At 44.6% G+C, this 23,637-nt stretch overlaps 2 protein-coding genes across 5 annotated transcripts in view; one reads left to right on the forward strand and one right to left on the reverse strand.

Annotated features, from left to right (window-relative positions):
- Window positions 1–280: 280 nt before the first annotated feature.
- dhrs7cb (dehydrogenase/reductase (SDR family) member 7Cb) lies at window positions 281–13,214 on the reverse strand. The gene is given in 6 exon segments (XM_034559260.1): window positions 281–480; window positions 642–803; window positions 2,359–2,450; window positions 2,452–2,546; window positions 10,555–10,667; window positions 13,061–13,214. Coding segments are annotated over 6 exon segments (816 nt in total).
- A 1,365-nt stretch (window positions 13,215–14,579) lies between these two features.
- The window catches only part of mprip (myosin phosphatase Rho interacting protein), a 51,447-nt gene continuing 42,389 nt past the window's right edge, over window positions 14,580–23,637 (forward strand). For all 4 annotated transcript variants that reach the window (XM_034557937.1, XM_034557936.1, XM_034557938.1 and 1 more), the window contains exon 1: window positions 14,580–15,498. In XM_034557937.1, the coding sequence (XP_034413828.1) occupies window positions 15,376–15,498 (123 nt within the window). In that variant the 5' untranslated portion in view covers window positions 14,580–15,375. The remainder of the gene's footprint in view (window positions 15,499–23,637) is intronic.

The following is a 23,637-nucleotide window of genomic DNA, read 5'->3' on the forward strand; positions in this document are numbered from 1 at the left end:
TATGTAACTCTGTAATGCTGAATTGAAATTGAAGCCAGACCTCTAAGGGCCCTAGGGGCAGTTGCCTGCTTTGCCAAGTGGTGATCCAGCCTTTACCAAGCACATACTTGTACATTTTTACCTTTTCCTAACAATCTTTACTTCACATCTATTGATGATTCCATTTAAGATTTCTTCCTACTCCATCTATATATGTATGTGTACAGATTGTAAAGCCCTCTGAAACAAAATTGTAATTTGTGATTTTGGGCTATACAAAATAAACTGAATTGAATTGAATTTACTCATCCGGGACCGAGTCCTTCACTCCAGCAGCCAGCACAGCAAAGGGGAAGGAGGGGAGGAGGGAACGTAGGTAGAGGGCCACCCTAGGGATAGGGTGTGCCAGCACGACCTCCTTCGTCTTCCTGTTCACCGTTTGCATAATCTCATTGGCCAGGGCTGATGGGCACACACCATGGGTCAACTGGTTGGTGATAACTGTGGAAGAACACATACATTCAATTCACTCACCATACTGAAAAGAAAAGTTATTCCAAAGACTTGAAAATAGACCTCAAAACTCCTAACTATTTCCTACAAACTGAAAGACCGTAGGAATGATTCCTCAATACCATCAACCTGTCAGTCTTTTTACTCACATGCAGCCAGGGTGTTTTGTTTAGGGGTGGGCCCTTCCACAGGTTGCAGCTCAAAGGGGTTGATAAAAGTAAGACTGATGGTGCTGACAACTATCCCATACTCCTCCACTTCAGCCCGGAGGCAGTCGAAGAATGCCTGCGCCGCATGCTTCGATGCAGCATCTGAAAGGTGTGTGTGTGTCACACACACACACACACACACACACACAAAAGAGGTGTGACATGGTTGTAAAGAAATCAGACATATCTTGTCTCAAAAAGATGCAGAAAAGCTGGTTCATGCGTTTGTTACTTCCAGACTAAATTTTTCAATTCCTTATCAGGCTGCTCTAATAAGTCTCTTAAATCCCTCCAGTTAATCCAGAATGCTGCAGCTCGTGTACTCACAAAAACTAAAAAGAGATCACATGACTTGTGTATTAGCTGCTCTGCACTGGCTCCCTGTAAAATCAAAAATTTTACATTTAAAATTCTTCTCCTCACCTACAAAGCCTTGATTGGTGATGCACCATCATATCTTAAGGAGCTTGTAGTACCATATTGCCCCACTAGAGAGCTGCGCTCACTAAATGCAGGGATACTTGTGGTTCCTAGAGTCCTAAAAAGTAGGATGGGAGCCAGAGCCTTCAGTTATCAAGCTCTTCTTTTATGGAACCAGCTTCCACTTTCAGTCTGGGAGGCAGACACAGTCACCTCATTTAAGAACAGACTTAAGACTTTCCTGTTTGATAGCGCTTATAGTTAGGGCTGAATCAGGTTTGTCCTGGTCCAGCCCCTAGATATGCTGCTATAGGCTTATATGCTGCTGGGGGACATTTTAGGATGCACTGAGCACCTATCTCCTCTTCTCTCTTTACTTCTGGATGAATTTACAGCTTTCCATTGCACCTTACTAACTCTGCTTCCTCCCCGGAGTCTTTGCGACTTCACGTCTCGTAGGGTCCGTTGGACCTGGTTGTGTCTGATGCCTCCTGCCTGGTGAGCCGGCTTCCTGCCTTGGCCCTGCTGATGCTCCATGGGCCATGGCCCCTACTGATGCGCCCCCCCCCCCCCTCCCTCTCTCTCTACCTCCTTCTGTTTCATAGATTGTAATGTGTTTATGTAACTCTGTAATGGTGTTCATCTGTACACATGACATCTATTGCTTCTGTCCATCCGGGGAGAGGGATCCTCCTCTGTTACTCTCCTGAAGGTTTTTTCCCTGTGACAGGTTATTTTTGGGAAGTTTTTCCTGATTCGATGTGAGGTCTTGGGACAGGGATGTCGTATGTGTACAGATTGTAAAGCCCTCTGAGGCAAATTTGTGATATTGGGCTATACAAAACAAACTGAATTTAATTGAAAAAATCTCATTCCACACATAATAGAGGACATACTGTAATGGTTTTCTGTCTTGTCACAGCTCACAGGAAGACTCCTGTTGCAGCACACTGTGAGGACACATCTACATGTTTGAAACATGTTATGATGAGTTCAGAAAATTGTGGCTCTTGTTTAGTCAACCCTCATTGATATACATTGTGTGGACAAAATAATACATACACCTGTTAGTAAAACACAATACAGTTCAACGGCATCACAAACTACATCCTCTAATACAGAACTCATAGACTAAAATGTAGCAGTAGTTCTACTTGAGTACAGAATTGACTGCTCTACCCTCGTCTAATGGCTAGCTACCATAAAAGGAGAGTGTAAATATCGATTTTGTGAGTGCAGGGGCCGAAGTAGTTCATGTCCATGACGTTTCTGTCAAGTTCGAGGGAGACACTTTGCACCGGGGACTTCAGCTTCATGCTGCTGTTACAGATCCACACAGCCATAACACTCCACCACCTCAGCCACCACGTCCTCCATGCTGTCCATATCGCTGAAGTCCAGTATCACCAACTTTGGGGTAAACGTCTAGTGAGACACAAGACTGTATTAGTTTGCTATGCTATTATGTTGTGTTCATTAGGCCAAATACAGTTGTTTTTAGGTTATTTTAAGATATGTTCATGCGTTAATTAAGTTTATTAGACTAAATACAGAAATAGTTCTACATTTTGAGAGATATGTTTTCTTGCTGAGACTTAGATGAGAACATTGATACAATGATATCCATTTATATGGTAAATGGTCCTGTAATTGAATAGCACCTACTCACACACCGTAGGCACAACTACGGGAGCAATTTGGGGTTAAGTGTCTTGCCCAAGGACACATCGACATGGACAAGTGGAGCCGGGGATCGAACTGCCGGTCCTCTGAAGGACAACCCTGCTCACCACTGAGCCACAGTCGCCCCAAAACTGGGTCGAGAACTACATCTCCCAGTCTGCCTCTGCAGCTGCTTAAGGCACCTGATTGAGGCAAGGCTGGGAGACTTAAGAGAGAGCACCTGGGAAGGAGAGGGAACACAAGCGGAAGGTGAACCCACAAGCACCTGGAAGAGGACGACAAAGAAAAGGACCTCGTAGCTTGGATTCACCAGTGTTGAGTTTTGTTTGGTTAATTAACCACTTTCTCCTCCGGGATGTTTTATGTTTTCTAACTGGACCCTTTTTTGATACTTTGTTGTTTGGACGTTACCTTGCTGGTGGGATGGGAAATAAACCTTTACTTTTTGTTAAATACGCTCGGACGTGCCTGTGTCCAGCTCTCTTTTGCACCGCCCCAGGCTAGCCTGTCCTAGCGACAGCCCGTGACACTACAGGTGGTGGAGAATGCGGGCACTGGGGCCAAAGTGCGGATGATTGAGAGAGGAGATACTGACGACTTGTCCCAACTTTTTTCAGAACTTCAAACCCCAGACCACCAATCCAAAATGGAGCCACTGATGCAGATGCTGTTGGAGAGCCAGAGGGCGCAGCAGGAAATCAGCGGTGCCCTGTTGGCACAGCAAATCAGGGCTAATGAACTGAAGGAGCAGGAGCTCCGGCAGAGGCCAGAGTCGAAGCCCAGGGCAGCTGATTTCATCCCTAAACTTGGCGTGACCGACGATGTGGAAGCTTACCTTCATGCCTTTGAAGCTACGGCGACTCGAGAAGGGTGGCCAAAGAGACAGTGGGTTGGACTTCTGGTGCCTTTCCTATCCGGTGAGGCCCTTAAAGCGTTTCGAGATGTAGAGGCTGATATTGCCCACGACTACGACCAGTTAAAGGGAGAGATTTCGAGTCGCCAGGGGCTCACTAAATTTAGCATGGCCCAACGTTTTCATAACTGGACTTTCCTAAGCGGAGAGACGCCCCGGTCCCAAATGCACGAGTTGATAAGAGTGGCGAAAAGGTGGCTAGAACCAGACAAACACAGCCCGGCAGACATGATAGAAACCCTGGTTATGGACAAGTATCTACGGGGTCTACCATACGAGGCAAAAAGGGTAATTGGCCACCAAAAGTTAACAACGGCCACAGGGTTGGTAGAAGCCGTAGAACAGTTCCAGGCGGCCTCAGACATGCTCCGACCACCCTGTAAAGCGCCGGTGACTTCTGTCCCGGCCCGGCCAAGTGTGCGTTGCCAAAGAGGTCCGGCCCTGGCCAACCCTCCCTCGGACCCACCCAGCAGAGGCGTTAGTCAACCTGGACAGCCACGAGCGTTCCTGAACCCAGAGCCCCGCCAGTGCTATCGCTGTGGCAAATTCGGCCACATCTCCTGGCAGTGTGAAAGACTAGCCCATGCCCACAGCGGAATCCGCCAGCGGCCCCCATGTCCACTTTGCTGCCCTCCTGGGCGAAAGTAGGGACCGGCGACAAACGTGCCCCGTAACGGTGAATCGACGGGACGTAGAAGCCTTGCTCGATTCAGGAAGTGCCCGGACCCTAGTCCAGGAGGCAGTTTTGGAGGCATCGTCCCCGGCTCAAGGCGATCCCGTCCCGGTGGTTTGTGTCCACGGAGATACCCGAGAGTATCCAACCACCGTAGTGAAACTGACCACAACTAAGGGCACCTTTCAGGTCGAGGTGGGAGTAATCTGGGACCTCCCGGTCCTAGTCCTGAGCGGGTGTGACTTTCCAGCTTTCCGGATGCTGTGGAGGGAAGCCCTAAATAAGCTTAGTCGGGAGCCCCACAAACGTAAGTCGAACCATCCACAATTGAGTAAAACCTGGGTTAACGTTGCCAAACCATGCTTGTCCCCTCTAGTGTCAGTCCAAGCATTAGCAGAAGCTTCTAGTGGAGCTGAGTCTGATGACTCTGAGCCCCAACCTGGGCCAAGTGAGGAGGACACTGATGGCCCTCGAGAAACACTGCCCCTTAAAGGTCAGTATGGAACAGCACAGTTGCAGGACCTGACTCTGGGAAATGCCTTAAGAAACGTCCAGGTCCTAGAGGGAACGTTGGTGGGAACCCGGTTGATTCCTTCCTACCCTAATTTTTCAGTGAAAAATGGCCTCTTGTATCAGGTAACAAGAAGCAAGGACCAAATCGTTGAGCAACTACTTGTGCCCCGGCCTCACCGCTCCACAGTTCTGCAGTTGGCCCACACTCACTTGCTGGGAGCGCACTTGGGCGTAGAGAAGACTAAAGAGAGGGTGTTACAGAGGTTTTTTTGGCCCGGAGTCCACAAGGAGATAGAGAACTACTGCCGCAGCTGCCCAGATTGTCAGGTCACCGCTCTGAAACCGACTTACCGGAACCCCCTTATCCCTTTGCCTATTATAGAAACCCCCTTTGAACGAGTAGGCATGGATATTGTGGGTCCCCTGCCCAAAAGTGCCCGGGGGCACCAGTACATCTTGGTCATAGTGGACTACGCCACCCGTTATCCGGAAGCCGTCCCTTGCTAAACAAATAGCAAAATAACTGTTCCTCTTCAGCAGCCGCGTGGGGATTCCAAAGGAGATTCTTACCGACCAGGGGACCCCTTTTATGTCGAGGGTCACCAAGGAGTTGTGTGCGCTGTTACACGTGAAACAGGTGAGAACCTCGGTCTACCACCCCCAGACAGATGGGCTAGTGGAGAGGTTCAACAAGACCCTGAAAGCCATGCTGAGGAAGGCCATCGACAAAGACGGAAGAAACTGGAACCAGCTGTTACCCTACCTTCTGTTTGCGGTAAGAGAGGTGCCTCAGGCTTCCACTGGCTTCTCACCCTTTGACCTGTTGTATACTCACAAACCCAGGGGCCTTCTGGACATCGCCAAGGAGACGTGGGAGGAGCAACCCTGTCCCCATCGTACCATAATTGAACACGTGGGGGCGATGCGGGACCGGATGGCAGCTGTGTTCCCCATCGTGAAGGAACACATGGAGAAGGCTCAGAGGGATCAAAGGGCAGCCTATAACCGAGCAGCACAACCCAGGGAATTCAACCCAGGAGACAGAGTCCTAGTTCTTGTCACCACTGTGGAATGTAAGTTCTTGGCTACTTGGCAGGGGCCCTTTGAAGTAATTGAAAAGGTTGGGGAAGTCAATTACAAAGTACGACAACCAGGGAAGAGGAAAGGTGAGCAAATCTATCATATTAACCTCCTAAAGAAATGGCATGATCGAGAGGTGTTGTTCAATTGCCTTCCCCCCAGAGAGTCGAGAGAACCCGACCGGGACGAGGTGCAGTTGGGCCCGGACCTCTCTCCTCACCAGCGGCAGCAGGCAAAGGAGCTTGTAGAAGGAAATCAGGAGGTATTTTCATCCCTCCCAGGCTGCACCCACCTGGTGGAACATGAAGTACGCACCCAGCCGGGAAAAACGGTGAACCAAAAGCCATATCATAGCAACCGGCGCCGCTTGTGTGGCTGCCTTTTACAGTAGCTCCTGCTCACTACCTAGTTTTTTTTTCTTACATTATGTTATTTTGTTACTTCTTGTCGCTTTTTCCCCGTCATATTAGTTACCGTTCCTAATCGGTACATTATGGCAGCTAGACACGTCGAGCTTGTCGTGGTCTATCTGCTGCTAATCAAACTTTTCACCTCCGTGTCTGGGGACCCAGCATGCAGCCATGGTCCAGTTGTTGTTTTCTCAAGGGACCAACTGTTAGCATTCCGGGACGCGGCGGTGCTACTACCCGTGGAGAGACCCGATGTTCCCCGTGAGTTGAGGAGGAAGAAACGTGGATGCCGGGCGGGGGCGGAAGTCGCGCCAGGAGAAGACGTTACAAACCCATCCTACCCTCCATCATCATGGGAAACGTGAGGTCTCTCTCCAACAAGATGGACGAGCTAGCGGCGCTAACTCGCCATCAGAGTGAATACCGGCAGTGTAGCCTCATGGTGTTCACGGAGACTTGGCTAACGGAGCTAATTCCGGACACGCACGCTACGCTGGACGGGTTCCGCATCATACGGGCGGACAGGACAGTGGAGAGCGGTAAGAGGAAGGGAGGAGGACTGGCAGTGTTTGTTAATGATAGATGGTGTAACTCTGGGCACATCACTGTTAAAGAGCAGACCTGCACAACGGACATTGAGCTGTTAGCTGTTAGCATGAGGCCACACTATCTGCCAAGGGAATTCTCGCATGTTATCATGGTGGCTGCGTACATCCCCCCCTCTGCTGACGCTGAAGCGGCCTGTGACGTCATCCACTCAGCGACGAACAGGCTGCTGACACGACACCCCAATGCCCTCCTCCTTCTCTCTGGGGACTTTAACCATGCCCCTCCGTCCTCCACTCTGCCCACATTCACCCAGTACGTCACATGCCACACCAGAGACAATAAGACACTGGATATCCTCTATGCCAACACCAAGGAGGCATACTCATCATCACCTCTCCCTCCCCTGGGCCGATCTGACCACAACCTGGTGCACCTCCTGCCTGTGTACACCACTCTTGCACAGAAGCAGCCAGCTGTGACCCGCACAGTTAGACAATGGACCGATGGAGCCGAGGAGGCTCTGAAGGACTGTTTTGAGACAACTGTGTGGGAGGTATTCAGTGATGCCCATGGGGAAGACATCGACGGTCTCACCGACTGCATCACAGACTACATCAACTTCTGTGTTGAGAACACCGTACCCACCAGGACTGTACGGTGCTTCTCAAATGGCAAACCCTGGATCTCTCCAAAGATAAAGGCCCTCCTCAAGGAGAAGAAGAGGGTCTTTAGATCTGGCAACAAGGAGGCGCTGAGGACTGTGCAAAGGGAGCTGAGGGTGGAGATCAGGGAGGGTAAAGATGTCTACAGGACCAGGATGGAGGACCAGCTGCAGCAGAACAACACCATCGGGGTCTGGAAGGGCCTCAAGACGATTTATGGGTTCAAGGGGCTCAACAAACAGCCTGAGGGGGACCATAAGTGGGTGAATGATCTGAACTCATTTTTTAACAGATTTGACCAGCCATCCTCCCCTCCCCCCACCCAGACCTCCCTGCTGCGGCCGCTGCAGCCCCCATCTTTTGCACCCCCTGCGGATTATTGCCCCCCCTCCCCCTGCACCTCCCCCCTTTCTACAGCACTCGGCCCCCCTTCACACCTATCATACTCAGCACTCTACGACCAGCAACCCACCCCCACTCCAACACCTCACAGCACCACACCCCCCAGCGTGTCCCGTCACCAGGTGAGGAAGGAACTGAGGAGGATCAAGGTGAGGAAGGCCACGGGTCCAGATGGCATCAGCTCAAGGCTCCTCAAATCTTGCGCAGACCAACTGTGCGGGATAGCGGAGCACATCTTCAACTTGAGCTTGAGGCTGGGGAAAGTACCACAGCTATGGAAGACATCCTGCGTGGTACCGGTACCAAAGACCCCGCGGCCCAAGGACCTCAACAGCTATAGGCCGGTGGCGTTGACATCCCACCTGATGAAGACCCTGGAGAGGCTGGTCCTTGTCCATCTCCGCCCCCTGGTGAGCTCATCCCTGGACCCACTTCAGTTCGCCTACCAATCTGGCATCGGGGTGGATGACGCCGTCATCTTCCTGCTGCAGAGATGCCTCTCTCACCTGGAAAAGGCTGGAAGCACTGTGAGAGTCATGTTCTACGACTTCTCCAGTGCCTTCAACACCATTCAGCCTTTGCTCCTGAGGGACAAGCTGAAGCAGACCGGGGTGGACTACCAACCGTCCACAGTATGTGCGGATACGGGAGTGTGAGTCAGATCGGGTGTACTGCAGCACAGGGGCTCCACAGGGAACCGTTCTGGCTCCATTCCTCTTCTCCATCTACACATCGGACTTCAAACACAACTCTGCCAACTGCCACCTGCAAAAGTTCTCTGACGACTCTGCGATTGTCGGCCTCATCTCGGCCGATGATGACAGGGAGTACAGGGAACTGAACCAGGACTTCTTAGGATGGTGCCAGCGGAACCGCCTCCAGATCAACTCCAGCATGACCAAGGAGCTGGTGGTGGACTTCCGCTGTGGTAAACGCTCTCCTCCAACACCAGTGAGCATCCAGGGACTGGACATTGAGATTGTGAAGTACCTGGGTGTTCACTTGAACAATAAACTGGACTGGTCTGACCATGCTCATGCACTCTACAAGAAGGGACAGAGCAGACTCTTTCTGCTGAGGAGACTGAGGTCCTTTGGGGTGCAGGGAGCACTCCTGAAGACCTTCTTCGACTCGGTGGTGGCATCAGCCATCTTTTATGGAGTGGTCTTCTGGTGCAGCGGCATCACAGCAGCTGACAGGAGGAGACTGGACAAACTGGTGGGGAAGGCCAGCAGCGTGCTGGGGTGTCCTCTGGATACTCTGTCATTCACAGGCCAGGGCGACGCCATGGCAACGCCGATGCCCTGTCCCGTGATGCCTTCTGGTGCTCATTCACCCTGCCGAGGACGTCAGGCCCGGGGAGAGGGATATGTGGCATCACAAGGGGACAGGTAGTGGAGGGGCGCTACAAAATGGCCGCCAGTGCAAGAACTACATCTCCCAGCCTGCCTCACCGCTCACCCAGCTGCAGCTGCTTAAGGCACCTGATTGAGGCAGGGCTGGGAGACTTAAGAGAGAGCACCTGGGAAGGAGAGGGAAAACAAGCGGAAGGTGAACCCACCAGCACCTGGAAGAGGACAACAAAGAAGAGGACCTCGTAGCTTGGATTCACCAGTGTTGAGTTTTGTTTGGTTAATTAACCACTTTCTCCTCCGGGATGTTTTATGCTTTCTAACTGGACCCTTTTTTGATACTTTGTTGTTTGGATGTTACCTTGCTGGTGGGATGGGAAATAAACCTTTACTTTTTGTTAAATACCCTCGGACGTGCCTGTGTCCAGCTCTCTTTTGCACCGCCCCAGGCTAGCCTGTCCTAGCGACAGCCCGTGACACTACAATATATATGTGTGTATATGTATATATATATATATATATATATATATATATATATATATATATATATATATATATGTCACATGATATGCAGCCGTGTCTGTCGAACGCTGTGGAGTCACTTTTCTTTTGTCGACCAAACGAATAGACACTGCAGTTTTTACATTATATACAATTTATATAAAATATATATATATATATATATATATATATATATGTGTGTGTGTGTTATCTATGTATATGCTTTTTATGTATATGCTTTTTTCCATTTAGACACATCTGCTCTGTCAGACAGGATATCCTGCTATTGTGTTGACAAGGAGGAAGCGGTGAGGCGGGAGGTGGCGACAGAGCAGAGGGTTATGATAAAAACAAGGACAGGACTATTCTTCTCTCAAACTGTAAACCCACCATATCATGTTACTGTCCTGTATTCATTCTTAATGGCTACTTGGGGGATCTTTACGAAATGAAAAAGATTGTGTCACTGTACTGCCAAAAGTGTCCAGTGTATACACATATAGACAGGAGATCGTGTTTACTGGAGTAACCATAGTGGAAGATTGGTTTCTCAGCTGTTTTCAAAAAAGAGAACTCGGCACAAAAAAAGAGAAATGAATTCAGTTTAGAAGGATTTCCTCAGTCTTCAGTTTAACGATGTTTTAAACTGAAATGAATGCCAGCATGTTCCACTTTTACTTGTTTCCTTTCCTCACCTCTCTGGGGTCAGCACCATCAGTCAGATAGTTATACAGAGATTCCAGCTTATCCCAGCTACTCCCACAGAGGATCAGCCTGGCACCGCCCTTATGGAAGAGATGGGCGCACTCTGAACAAAAAGAAAAAATAACTCGTACTTTAATAGCTAGATAAGAAGATTGATACCCCTGTCATGTCCATCCATCCATTTTCAATACCACTTATCCTCATTAGGGTCGCGGGGGCGCTGGAGCCTATCCCAGCTGACATAGGGCGAAGGCAGGGGACACCCTGGACAGGCCGCCAGTCCATCGAGGGCACATGTAGGGACATACAACCATTCACTCTCACATTCACACCTATGGGACATTTAGAGATCAATTAACCTGCAGCATGTCTTTGGACTGTGGGAGGAAGCCGGAGAGCCTGGAGAGAACCCACGCTGCCACGGGGAGAACATGCAAACTCCACACAGAAGGACCGCTCCGACCGGGAATTGAACCCGCGGCCCTCTTGCTGTGAGGCGACAGTGCTAGCCACTACACCACCGTGCAGCCCTGTCATGTCTGTATGCTTAATATGAAGCTTTAACTTTACATATAGACCAAACATATGTGGGGTTATGTGTCAGACTACTTATTGGGCGGCAGCCGGGACTTCATGTAGTCTTGTTGTCACATAACTGATAGGCATTGCTAGTCAACCAGCCAAGACTCCAGCAAATCCAATGCTTCCATCTAGGAAGTAGCACCATGTAAACGCCTCAACTTGTTGTTTTTGACATATAGATATCTCTTTGGTTTTGCATTTTTTGCTTAGAATATAGTTAAGAACATGTATTCCACTTATATTATTAAGACTGATGGTTCAGGCTTCCCATCCCAACAGCAGGATGGATAAACTAAAAAAATGACAATATTGCCTACATTCCTTTGTGTTTAAAATGATACAAATTTTCCTCTGAGAATTATTCTTTGATCCAATAAATCGCCTTAATTTCTCCATTTATATAGAATGAGTCAAATGCATGTGATGCATAACAAGAGATGTTTAAGCAGTTTTTTAAACTTTAAAAAAATTAGAGTCAAGGACATAAGGCAACAAATTACCATCCGAGACTGTGATGTAAGTAGGCATATTCTTTTCTTCTTTTTTAATTTTTTCATCTTGTTATATTCTGTGATAGACTGGCGACCTGTCCAGGGTGTACCCTTGGCCTTCGTCCAATGTCAGCTGGGATCGGCTCCAGCGCCCCGCGACCCTAAAAATAGGATAAGCGGTTTGGATAATGGAATGGAATGTATTGTTATATTAGCTTAGTTTGTCTTGCTTTTGTTGGGCCTCACTGTTTGGCTTTCTGTTGTCATTTGCTTTTGCTTTGCCTTGTCTGTCAAAGCCCTTTGTAAACTCTGTTTTTAAAGGTGCTGAATAAAAAAAACTTTTATTTTTATGGAGAAATCAAACCAGTCGGAGTGGTTTACCTAATTTTTTTATTTTAATATTCGGCAGCTATTATTGTCAAACATACCTACTAATTACATTGGCAGGTATAGAAGTGGAAACATGAACTTTAAGTCCAATTTAATTTTGGACAGCCCTTCCTCTAAATATCAAAACCCATATTTTAAAATCAACTTCAGTTTACAAAAGTCAGTTATAATATATGGGGCGAGTTTAGAAAACATTTCAGTCTTAATAATATAGAGTTTTTCCGATAATGTTTAGCCATTGTTTTACACCATCTCAACTAGACTTGGCTTTTACAGTCTGGCGCCAAAGTGGTTTGGTTTTCTCTGATGACCTTTTTAAATGAAGAAATCTTTGTATCATACACCTCTGTGCCAGGACCACAGTTCACATAGTCTGCACACTTACAGTATACAACTGATAAAACCAAAGCTGCCTGGGAAATGGATATTAAAGAAACTAATCCGCAAGAAGTTTGGGAAGATTTAATTTCATATATACACTCTTCCTCTTTCTGTATTCGATATAGTCTAATCGAATTGAAAATATTACAGTGGTTACATTACTCCATTGACTACGATATATCCTCATGCCAAAAATGCCCTTGATGTAAGTACTCCCCAGTTTGCCATGGTCGTCATATTCGTCTGTTTTTAATTCCCTATATGTTTTATATCTTTGTAATTCCACTTTTGTAATGTAACTGTCAACCATAAAGATGGTCCCCTCAAAAGAGGAAGTGGGGGTTAAACCTGTGTTATGTCTATGAAAGCATTCAGACTTCTGTATTGTTGGGATGCAAAACATAAATAAAGTAGTAATTGCCACAATTGCCACAAACATGCAGTTCAAAGCAACATATGCTGAATTGGGTCAGTAGCTATTATTTTAAGTCAAGGCTACAATACAATAATCATCAAATGACACAAATACAAGATTGGAATCACCACAAGTCGTTTGTTCCTTTGCAGGATTACAAGTCTAGTGAAAGTTCATGGACTTTGCCTCTAAAACATCCTACAAAAATACTTACAAAACACAAGGGGAATAATTTACCTGTTCCCACCCCGGACACAGCATCAGTGATCACCACCACTTTGTTTCGCACTAAGGACTTGGACATGAAGTGCATGACTTTATTGTAGATGTAGTATAACCCCGCCGCAACGACAATCAGAAGGGGCAACACCATCACAGAGGGCAGGTCCATGTTCTGTAGAGGTACAGGATCAGTGCAGGCAACAGCTACACACCTGCTAACCTACATTAGAAGAGCCGTCAGTCTAGATCAGGTGAGCTTATTTGTGGTGTAAACTAATAGTGTCAATACCAAAAGAAAATACATGCAGAACACATCTCAATGATCTGAGAGCTAAAACGCCATCCTATAAATGTGTTACTAAATCTATAACTTTTGCATTTGGTATTGTGGAAACCAGTAATGGATGATAGGCTTTATGTATCAGGACATAAAGCCCATCATCTTTATGTATCAGGACATAAAGCCCATCATCCACTTATCAGTGTACTTCAGGAAAACACTAAGTGTTCCTAATGATCTGTCAGAGGAAATCTTGTGTGAGACAGTAACCTTCCTAAATCTGTCTTAGCAATGTAATACTCTCTCTTCCTGTCGATACTGGGAGGAGGGAAATCTGACTAGAACACAGGTAATCTTTCAACCTATAACTACTGAAATGGAATTTAAAGCAGCTGACAGTTTGGGAAATAGGTTTATGTGCTATCCTGGCTAGAGTTAGATGAGAAGATTAAGAGTATTGATCTTCTATTCTACAGTTACTCTTAGCAAGAAAGTGGATAAGCATTTGACGAAAATGTACTGTAAAGTGGACAACATGCTGAAGCCAGAACATTTGTAATTACTAAATAGCCCACAGTCATTAGTACTTTTCAACATAAAGATACTTGCAGACCAATGTATCTGATCTATACAGTATGTATACCTGTATTTACATTGACTGTGACAACCGTGTGAACACACTTATCATGTAAAATGAGTTTGAGGGGAACAGCTAAATATATTCTGGTCATGCTGCCACCACAGAATGTCATGCACTATGTGACCTACAGGATATTGTCACAGGATACCCCAAAATATATCATTAAGTTGGCATTGTCATAGTTTTTTACAAAATATAAAATAGTTATCAGAAATTCCTCCTTAAATTAACCAGTTGTAGGACATATGTCACAACCTTATATGTAGATATTTGAAACGCATGCAGTTGTGCATAATTAATAGGCTACTTTTACTTCAAGCACATTTAGCTGTAAATACTTATATAATTGAATGCACCACTTCTTGCAATGGAGTAGCTGTATCATACCATGTTGTGTTTACTTCTTTCACCTCTGCTTTATTGACTTCGATACTTTAATGAGCATTTTGAATGGCAGACTATTACTTGTTGAGTATATCAGTTAGCAATGTTTATCTTACTTTACATTTACCAGGTTGGTAATCTAATCAAGTAACGCAATGGTAATGTCATGAAAAACTCAGTAACTGTGTTCTCGCTGTGGGCGACGTCAGTGAGCAGTCATCGCGAGACTACGTAGAATTCCAGGAGCTCTCTGCTCCCCCTTCGTTCCGTTGGGAATGAAGAAAATACACCTATTGCTGCTAACCAGGCTAGTTATGGAACAAACCCCTAAATACCCATTTTGCCCTCTGTGACTGGCAAAGGGGTGCTTTCCATGCACGCGACGTCTCTAGCGGGAAGAAAATCACTGGAACCGTTCGAATTATCCGACCATCTCTTTTTTTTTAAAGTCATGTTAAAGACGCCAGCCTGTGGAAGATTCCATTAGCTAGCTATCTGCGAGTTAGCTAACTGGGCTAACCATAGCGCTGGACGAACTTTACATGGGCTGATTGCTGCGACTGGGAGAGTCGCCTGCTGTCTGAATGCACGCTTTCGTTTGGGTTGGGTCCTTCACATGGGAGTCTGTTGTTACTTAATGTAGATCGAAGGCGATAACTGTGCAAATGTTGTTTTTGTGGCGTACACCACGTTATTGATTTGAAAAAAAACATTGGCAAGCTAACAGGATATTAGCCACCTTTCTTGACACTGGACTGAAACGCATTCATCACTGACTGAGTGATGAGAAGGCTGGTTTGATGGCAGATCATTATTTATTGGGAAGCAGCAATTGGATACAACTAAACAGACAAAAGAAGCTTTTGATTCGAACCTCGGTCCTGTTCGGTCTTTGTAATTGAAAATGCATCGAAGTGCTGGAGCTTTTTCGAAGTTGAAATAGAACACAGCGGGATTAACGCCACTCCACTGTTGATCCAAATCGTGCAGAGCTATTACCCCGGAGTTAAAAGGTGGGGAAATATAATGTCTGCCGCGAAAGAAAACTCCTGTAGGAAATTCCAGGCGAACTTCTTCAACAAAAGTAAATGCCAGAACTGCTTTAAACCCCGAGAGTTGCATCTATTGACGGACCAGGACTTGACCCAGGTAAGCAGTGGTGCATGTTACGAACAACAATAGTCAAACTAATAACATTTATATTATCCAGTGTCTTTAATATATGAAAGTGCCTTAATTGCCTGCATACCAAAATAGTAATTGTCAATATATGTTGTTGCTGCCACACTTTGAAGTATAGAATGATTATTGTCTGGTAACCATGTCGACTGACTGCTATTTAGCGTGAAAACGCCTTGCTTTCTAAAATGTATAGTATGTTTTCTTTAAAAGGTTAACAGCCCTCCTGTTGAGGTGCATATCTAAGTTTGGTTGTGATGAGCAGCACGATGTGCATTACATATCTCTGTGTGGTAATGCCAATCTTTGATTACTTGATAGGCCGTTATAGCTCTGATTTAGAGCGTTTGGTGCTCAACCTATGGTGTCTTCACTTTCATTTGGCTGACCAAGAGTGGTGAAAGGGAATTTCTGTGGATTCCTTCTAACTTCAATGGCTACATTTGCCTGGCAGGTTGGTCTCTGATTGCTTGTGCAAGCCTCAGCTGTTGTTTATCTACAGTGGTTAGTGCTCACTAGTCTGCCAGAGGTGTACACTATGTAGAACAGGGGTCTCAAACTCAATTTACCTGGGGGCCACTGGAGGTAGAGACTAGGAGAGGCTAGTATTCCAAAAAAAAGTACAACTGATTCAATCTTTATTAATAACAGTTCAGAACATGAACAGTTCTTCAGAACATGAACGGTTCTCCAGAACATGAATGGTTCTTCAGAACATGAACGGGCCTTCAGAACATAGGCTTCTCTTGTCTACTCCTTGCTGCCAGAGAAATGGCAGTGCTTCCTCTCACACAGCTGAGCCACATTTGGCTTGAGAGATTTTGAGACCCTCAGTATGGCTTAAAAATGCTCATCAGTAAGTTTGGACCTGCAGAGAATAATTTCCCCACGTGGATCAATAAAGGATACATTATTATTATTATTATTATTATTATTAGCGCCTTGCATGTTGGGAAATGGCAGAGGTTTGAGAGAGCTGGGCTTTCCATAACACAAGTGGTGTGGAGAATGCTCTGACGTTGTCATAGGCAGCACTGAAAAGCTGCCCCTGGCCTTGAAACTTCTTGTTCAGTACATTCAGCTCCTGTGTGCCGTCAACAAAAAAAGCTCCTTTAGCCATTTAGGATCACAGCACAGGACCGGCCGTTCTACAGAGGGGGTTTCGCAGACTTCAATCCGATGAAAGTGTCCGAAAATCAAATGCTGCACTTACCGAATTATGGGCAGCTGGATGTCCCGTACTTCAACTGGAGAAAGTACTCTAACACGTACCAGTAAACCACTTTAGCCGAATAAAGTGTTCGACATTCGGCTGCGGTACTTCCGCGTTGAGCGGCTGTTCTCCGGTGACATTTCACAGATTTCAATCCGATGAAAGTGTTTGAAAATCAAACGCTGCACTTATGCCATATACGCCGAATTATGGGGTGCTGGATGTCACGCACTATGGCTGGAGAAAGTACTCCAAAGCGTAACCGTAAACTACTTTAGCCGAAGAAAGTGTTCAACATTCGGATGCGGTATTTCCGCGTTGACCGGCCGTTCTGCGAAAATCGTCTGTGTGAGAAAAGCCCACGGGCCGCACTAACACTAAACTTTGATGTCAAGTAGGGGGCTACAAAATATCGTCGTGAGTTTGAGACAGACCCATGATGTAGAAGCTACTAGGGACTTGAAGAACAAAGGTGTGTGAAGTAAAGACGAAGAGTAGCTCCATTTAGCTGTGAGTATTCTATTATCTGCATGTTTTCTGAGTCTCTGTTTTTATCCCTCAGATCATTAGTTTAGTCTCTGTTGTATCCTGTAATTGATCCAAGACATGAGGCCCAGATGGGCACTTGAACACTGCACAAGAGCCAAACAGAAACGTCAGCATCCTCTTTTCCTCTGCGAGTATGTATGGAGACACACTTGTGTGTGTTGCTAGCTGCACCTTTTTGTTTTAGGGTTTAACCCTTCATATGTGGGACTCCTGTGTCAGGACAGACAGCTTAAGGTTACATCACTTCCTCTAATCTCCCTGCGACCTGGCTCACTTGCTCTTCCACAGCTTGTATGAGAGGCTTACTGTCCTGGCCTCTGAGATTGATATGCTATCAGTTTTGGGGCAGTCGCCCGTAGGCTTTTGAAAATGTCTCCTGTTGACATCCAAACAGTAAGCGGGTAACTCAGTTCCACAAGCAGGTTTTGGAAGTATTCTGTCCGGACGGTCCTTGAACCAGCTAGGGCTATGCACCAGGCCATTACTGGCCTAAAGCTGTATTGTGTAAAACAGTGTTAAACTTCAGAGCCAACCATGTCATGGTAAGGGTTAGGCTTTGCAAAATGTTCCCAGTGTACAGAAACTGATAAGGGGCTGACTTAGACGAGATAACTGAAGGAGTGGGAATGGGAGACACAAGGAGAGAAAGGAAGTGTGGGTTGTGAAATCAGAGTAGAGTTTCCCTGCGGCTGCTGCTCCATAGACCTTCTGAGGTTATAAGAAAACGCAGGGGAGTCAACCATAACCATGCTATAGCTTTAACATGTACATTCCAACGCAGTAGTACATTGTCACTTTTTTTTCTCCATTCAAAGACATACCCCATCCCTTAATGCCAACCTGTAGCTTATATCCATGACTCTGCCCCCGCCTAATACAGGGCCTTTTTGTATTTAGGATCACTGTTGTGATAATGGAATGACACTCGCATGGATCCTCTCTCTGAAGGCTTTTTTCAAAAAACCTCTAGTTATCCTGAATTAATTAAGCCATGGCTCGGTTTCATGAAAGTAGTGCCACATCACTTATCATGGAGAATAATTGTGCTAAGCATGTTTATTCCTAGTCTCTTATCAGTTAAATTCAGTTCCGTTCTGATCCCTTTTGTATTGTTTCGTATCTTACAGCCCAAAGTCACACATTTGCTTCAGAGAGCTTTACAATTTGTACAGTATAGGGCATCCTCTGTCTCAGAACCCTCTCATCAGGAAAGGCGACACTCCAAAAAAACAACTAAACAGGCAAACAAAATGAAGAAGCATCAGGGAGAGCAACAGAGGAAAAATCCTTCTCCCTGGATAGAAAGAGGTCTACAATTTCATGTGTATAGCATGACAACATATTTAAACAGAAATTATACAAACTGAGAATAGTACTAGCAGTAGCAGCACCAATAATAGCAGAATAATAATAGCAGAATGATGACTAATAATAATAACATTATACCTTGCATGGTAGCTCCTGTTGTCAGTGTGTGAATGGGTGAATGATGACATGTAGTGCTAAAGCGTTTTGAGTGGTCAGAAGACTAGAAAAGAGATATACTCCATTTACTTTATTTTATACCTGCTACACTCCTGAATAAACACTTTGGAAATGTGCATCTTTTCAGGCTTCCACCACTGACTCTTGTTTATATTTCCTCAGTAGTGGAATTATTTTTGCTTTAGGGTCTCTTCTCTCTTACAATAACTTCCCCACATTCTCCATGATTCATCTCCAGGCAAACATATTTCCTTAGATGGAGAAAAGGAGGCATAGCCGTATGCTGATTGCAAACAGTGGGCACATGCCGGTTCCTGTCAATATACAATGATTCTGATTCAGTAATGCACGGTGGTAACAACATTAGCTGGTGCGCATGTGTCATAAATCAGACATCCAGTTATTTTGTGCACAAAGTAAGAACATTCCTATGCACATATTAGTTCTCTCAGTTTTGGCCTTTGCTACACACTAAGCAGGTCTTTTCTACTCTAAAAAAACGAGCTTTTGAAGAAAGCTGTTCAGAATGGATAGATCTGTAAACAGTGGTGACATATTGTAGTTTCGACTGAAGCATAGCTTTTCAAGACACGGAAATCTTATATAATAGTTGAGTTCTCGCCATGATAGCTAATTTTAAATGTCACCATAAAGCATCACTATGCTATCAGTACTATACAATGTAGTCATTGATGAAATTATGTTTATTGTTTCATTTTTAGCCTTTGTAGGGCTTGATAGACAACTTACTTGTCCGAGATGGAAAAATAGTCTTATTAACAAGTAAATTAAAATCAAACAAGATTTGACAAAAAAGGTCAAAAAACTCTAAATGTTATCCTTTAACTTTGTTGCTGGCATCTATAGTGGTTATTTGCATTAAAACACACAATTCAATAGAGTAGGACATTATTTGTGTTGATTAAAATTATGTTTTAATGATGTATGTATGATATGCTGCTTTGAGCAGAATAAGCTATTTGATAAATAATCATCAGTGATGTGGATATAATGACCGAGTGGATAAAGGCAAATAATATTGTTAATGGTTTCATGAAAGCTGCCTTCATAGACACGTCCACGCAAGTTCGAGCAAGATGCATACAGCTTTATGGCAGGCATGTGGTGACATGGCGCAGTAACAGGGCCAGTGTTAGAATAGTAGACTAATAATCTGATTCTCCTCCCTCCAGCGGGAAGGTTTGTGAAAGAGTGCTGATAGGGGAGGTGCTTGCTAATGGTTAGTTTGCAGGAGTCTACCTGCTGCCCAATGGCAGCAGGAGGCTCTATGTTGATGTTCCACGTCTTTAGAACTTTCCTGTCTCAGTTGGACTGAGGGTATTTGTGATAGAACAAGTCCAGAAGGTGAATCATGGGTGTAGATTTATCTAGTGTGTTTTGAGTATGCAACCAGTCGGTCAATTGGTGTCTGTCATGGGCCTACTCATCTCATCTGCTGTGGGTGAACAGGAAAGCGAGGCGCTCATCAAACAGAGTTGGTTACACCAAAGGCTCACTTCCTGGTTGTGTGGTTGCTAAATGCACTGTGAGAATGGATGCAATATCTGATTAGATACGCTTTAGGTACCTAAGAAACTTGTATACCTCCCAAAAAACATAAAGCAAAATTAGACTTTTGTGTTCAAGAAATGTCTGACATTTTGAATAATCCCTCTCCATCTTGGAAGGTTACTATGTCAGTGTCTTAAGTCACCAATAATCGTGTGCTACTACAGTCCATTAAGCTGGATAATGAAATCATTACAACACCACAAGTATGCTAAATACCCTAAATCAGCATTCTATATCTCTAGGTCTGCTGTTTTAAAGGCAAACGCAAACAGAAATGGCTTGAAAACACACTAGACCCCGGCGCTTTTGACGGTTTCTACCCAGGGTAGGAAATTGACACATTTTTTTCGTGGGCAATCTTTGCCCCCACTGACTGAAATCAGTCAATAAATATCAAATCAATAATAAATATACTTATTTAGGCTTACAGTATATGAGCAACTGTTATCAAATGACAATAAGAAGACTATTAGGCAGTAGTCTACAGATTCAAAGTGTTTTCATAGATTTTTTTAACAAAAAAAACAAATCAGATAAAATGTTATTATTTCTTTGTGGTTATTTATTAATAAATTTTTTTAAACAACTATTAACAATTATAACTTTTTTAATATATTATAGTACAGACAAAACAAAGAACAAAAACAAAACACAATAAAAGGGCTATACTATTAATTAAATTCAATTTATAACCAATTTTTCAGAAAAATGAAAAATATTAAATATGTACAGTGTAGGCACATAATAAATATGTACATATAAGTTACATATGAGTGGCTTATTTGTCAAATGGCACCAGTTCATCATCGTCATCTGTGTCACTGTCAGCCATTGGAGAAGTTGCTGGTCTGACCTGCTGCCTTGCCCATAGAGTTTTATGTGAGGCCACCTGGCTTTCTTCTCACAGCAGATATACACATGCTGCAGCAGCTGCATCTTCTTCTTCTGGTCCATCCAGTGAGATCATTATTAGGTCTTCCACTGTGTTGAGATTGAACAAAAAAACAACAATAATATGTTACATGTGATAAGGGACTTAATCTAAACATTTAAACCTTGAAACCCCCAGTCAACTGCAGTCTCAACTAATTGACCCGAATAGAGGATTGTTTGTGAACCACAAGATGGCCGTAACTTATGAGGATTTGACTGCACTGGCTAACGTTAGCTAGCTAGCAAGCGAGCCTTTGTAGTTAACGCACTATCAAAGCTAACTAACGTTAGCTAGCTAAAGCGAACTAAATAAGTTCAAAATAATTACTACTAGTTATCACTCACCGCAGGCGATGGCCACGTATTTCTTGACGTTGACGCTCCCCTTGATGAAGTCCGCAGAAGAATTCAACCTGTGCTGGATTGACGACAAATTTGGCAATTCTGTCCACAAGTTCGACATGTCTTGCAAAAAATGTCTTTTTTTTTTCCCTTGTCGTCTTGCTCCACCCCAAGCCGATCTATATTCCATTTTCGATGGTGGCTGGGTTTGTGGATTGTTTATTTTGTACCTGAGATGTTGACGCTGACTGTGTTGGCTGATCCTCATTTCTCCTCACACTCACAGGAGATCAAGAAGCGCTCCATTCGGTTCATCATGCACACGCAACATCAAGGCGAAAATCCAAAACATGATATGGCAACTGGACCGGGTCAGGGCTACGATGTTTTTGACAAGTTCATTAAATTATTAGCAGCGACCAATTGGCTGAAGATTGGGAGAAGATTTCGCGCAAACAGTGTGATATAATGCACTAATCACAAACGAATATAGGGATGTTGCACATGAAATTAAACCGCAGAACATGGGCTACAAGAATATATAAGCCTCAAACTCAAACCGCAACTAAATGAATGACCTAATATCTATTTCTCGCTTCGAGTCAAGCTCACTTGCCACGTTTCCAGACCTGCCGTTACAAAGCCTTATGCTAGACACACAACTGATGTCTCGAAAGAAAGCAGACAGTCCACGGCTTCCCCACATATACAAACCCCTTTACACCAAAGCATCAGTGAGGTATGAGACAAAGAACACCAGCAACAGAAATTGCTTTATCAGAAGATTGTTGTCTGCTATCCAACACTCTACTCAATGAGAGGAATTTATTTTTCAGTACTGGATCAAGAGTGGGCTTCTTAAGAAGAGGTTTAATTACAGCTACTTTGAAGGATTGTGGTACATGGCCTGTTAGTAAAGACAGATTGATCATATATAGTAAAGAGGTGCTAACTAAAGGTACAACTTCTTTAAGCAGCCTAGTCGGGATGGGGTCTAAGAGACAGGTAGAAGGTTTAGACGTAGAAATTGTTGAAGTCAATTAGTGAAGGTCTTTGGGAAAGAAACCGTTTAAATATATATCAGATTTTGCAGCTGTTTCCAAGGTGCCTGTATCCCATTTGAAGCGCAATGACCGATGGTGTAATTCCTCACTCATTCGGTCAGTGACAGTCTTTTGCTTTTATAGGGCTGGCTCCTGCTTTGCTGCGTCCAGCCATTAACAGACGGCTGTCTTCTTCCTCTTTGGCAGTTTTGGCAGAGCCTTTTATGATGCACTGTGGTGCTTACAGTTGCTGTTACAAGTGACAGAACAAGTTGTGAGAAAGTAGTGTTTTCCATGAAGGCACCCATCTGCCACTGAGCTGGTGGAGGGGCGAAGTTTGATGGAGGCTTTTTTATTCTGCCAAGCCATTGTGTTCACATAGAAACTGCAAATGAACAAAAGCATAAATACTCTTCAGTATGACAAAGACTTCAGCCACCAGCAGAGAGAACAGACAACAAAAAAACAGAGGAAACAAGAGTGTTGACCAAATTACACGAAAATAGTAACACTTTGATTGGCAACTGTTCATTTTTAAGTAAATGTGATGGGTGTGTGCATGACAGAAAACTGTAGGCAGCCTTGTAACGTAGTTTAAAAATGTAAACTTTAAGTGTGTGTGTGTGTGTGTGGGGAAATATAGAGGATAACCAATCTACTTCCTGTTTACACCGACACCCGCCCAGTGTACGTAAATCGTCATATGATTTGTTTACAGGCGTGTTAGTAGATAGGAAGATAATTTCTAAAGCATGGATAAAAGGGCCGTGTGGAAGTACCCTGAACTATAATTCTGAGATTGATGCAAATTGCAGTTGTTTTTTTTGGTATGTCTTTTGTGTGAAAAATGTTTTCCAGTGATTAGTCCCAATAGTGTTGACGCTATGAGCATTGAAATATAAGACACGCTCCTAAGATGTTCATTGGGCCATAGATCCTTACCACAATGAGATATATAAAAATATTCTAGGT

The sequence above is a fragment of the Cyclopterus lumpus genome, chromosome 19, assembly GCF_009769545.1.
Source record: "Cyclopterus lumpus isolate fCycLum1 chromosome 19, fCycLum1.pri, whole genome shotgun sequence".
Classification (NCBI taxonomy): Eukaryota; Metazoa; Chordata; class Actinopteri; order Perciformes; family Cyclopteridae; genus Cyclopterus; species Cyclopterus lumpus.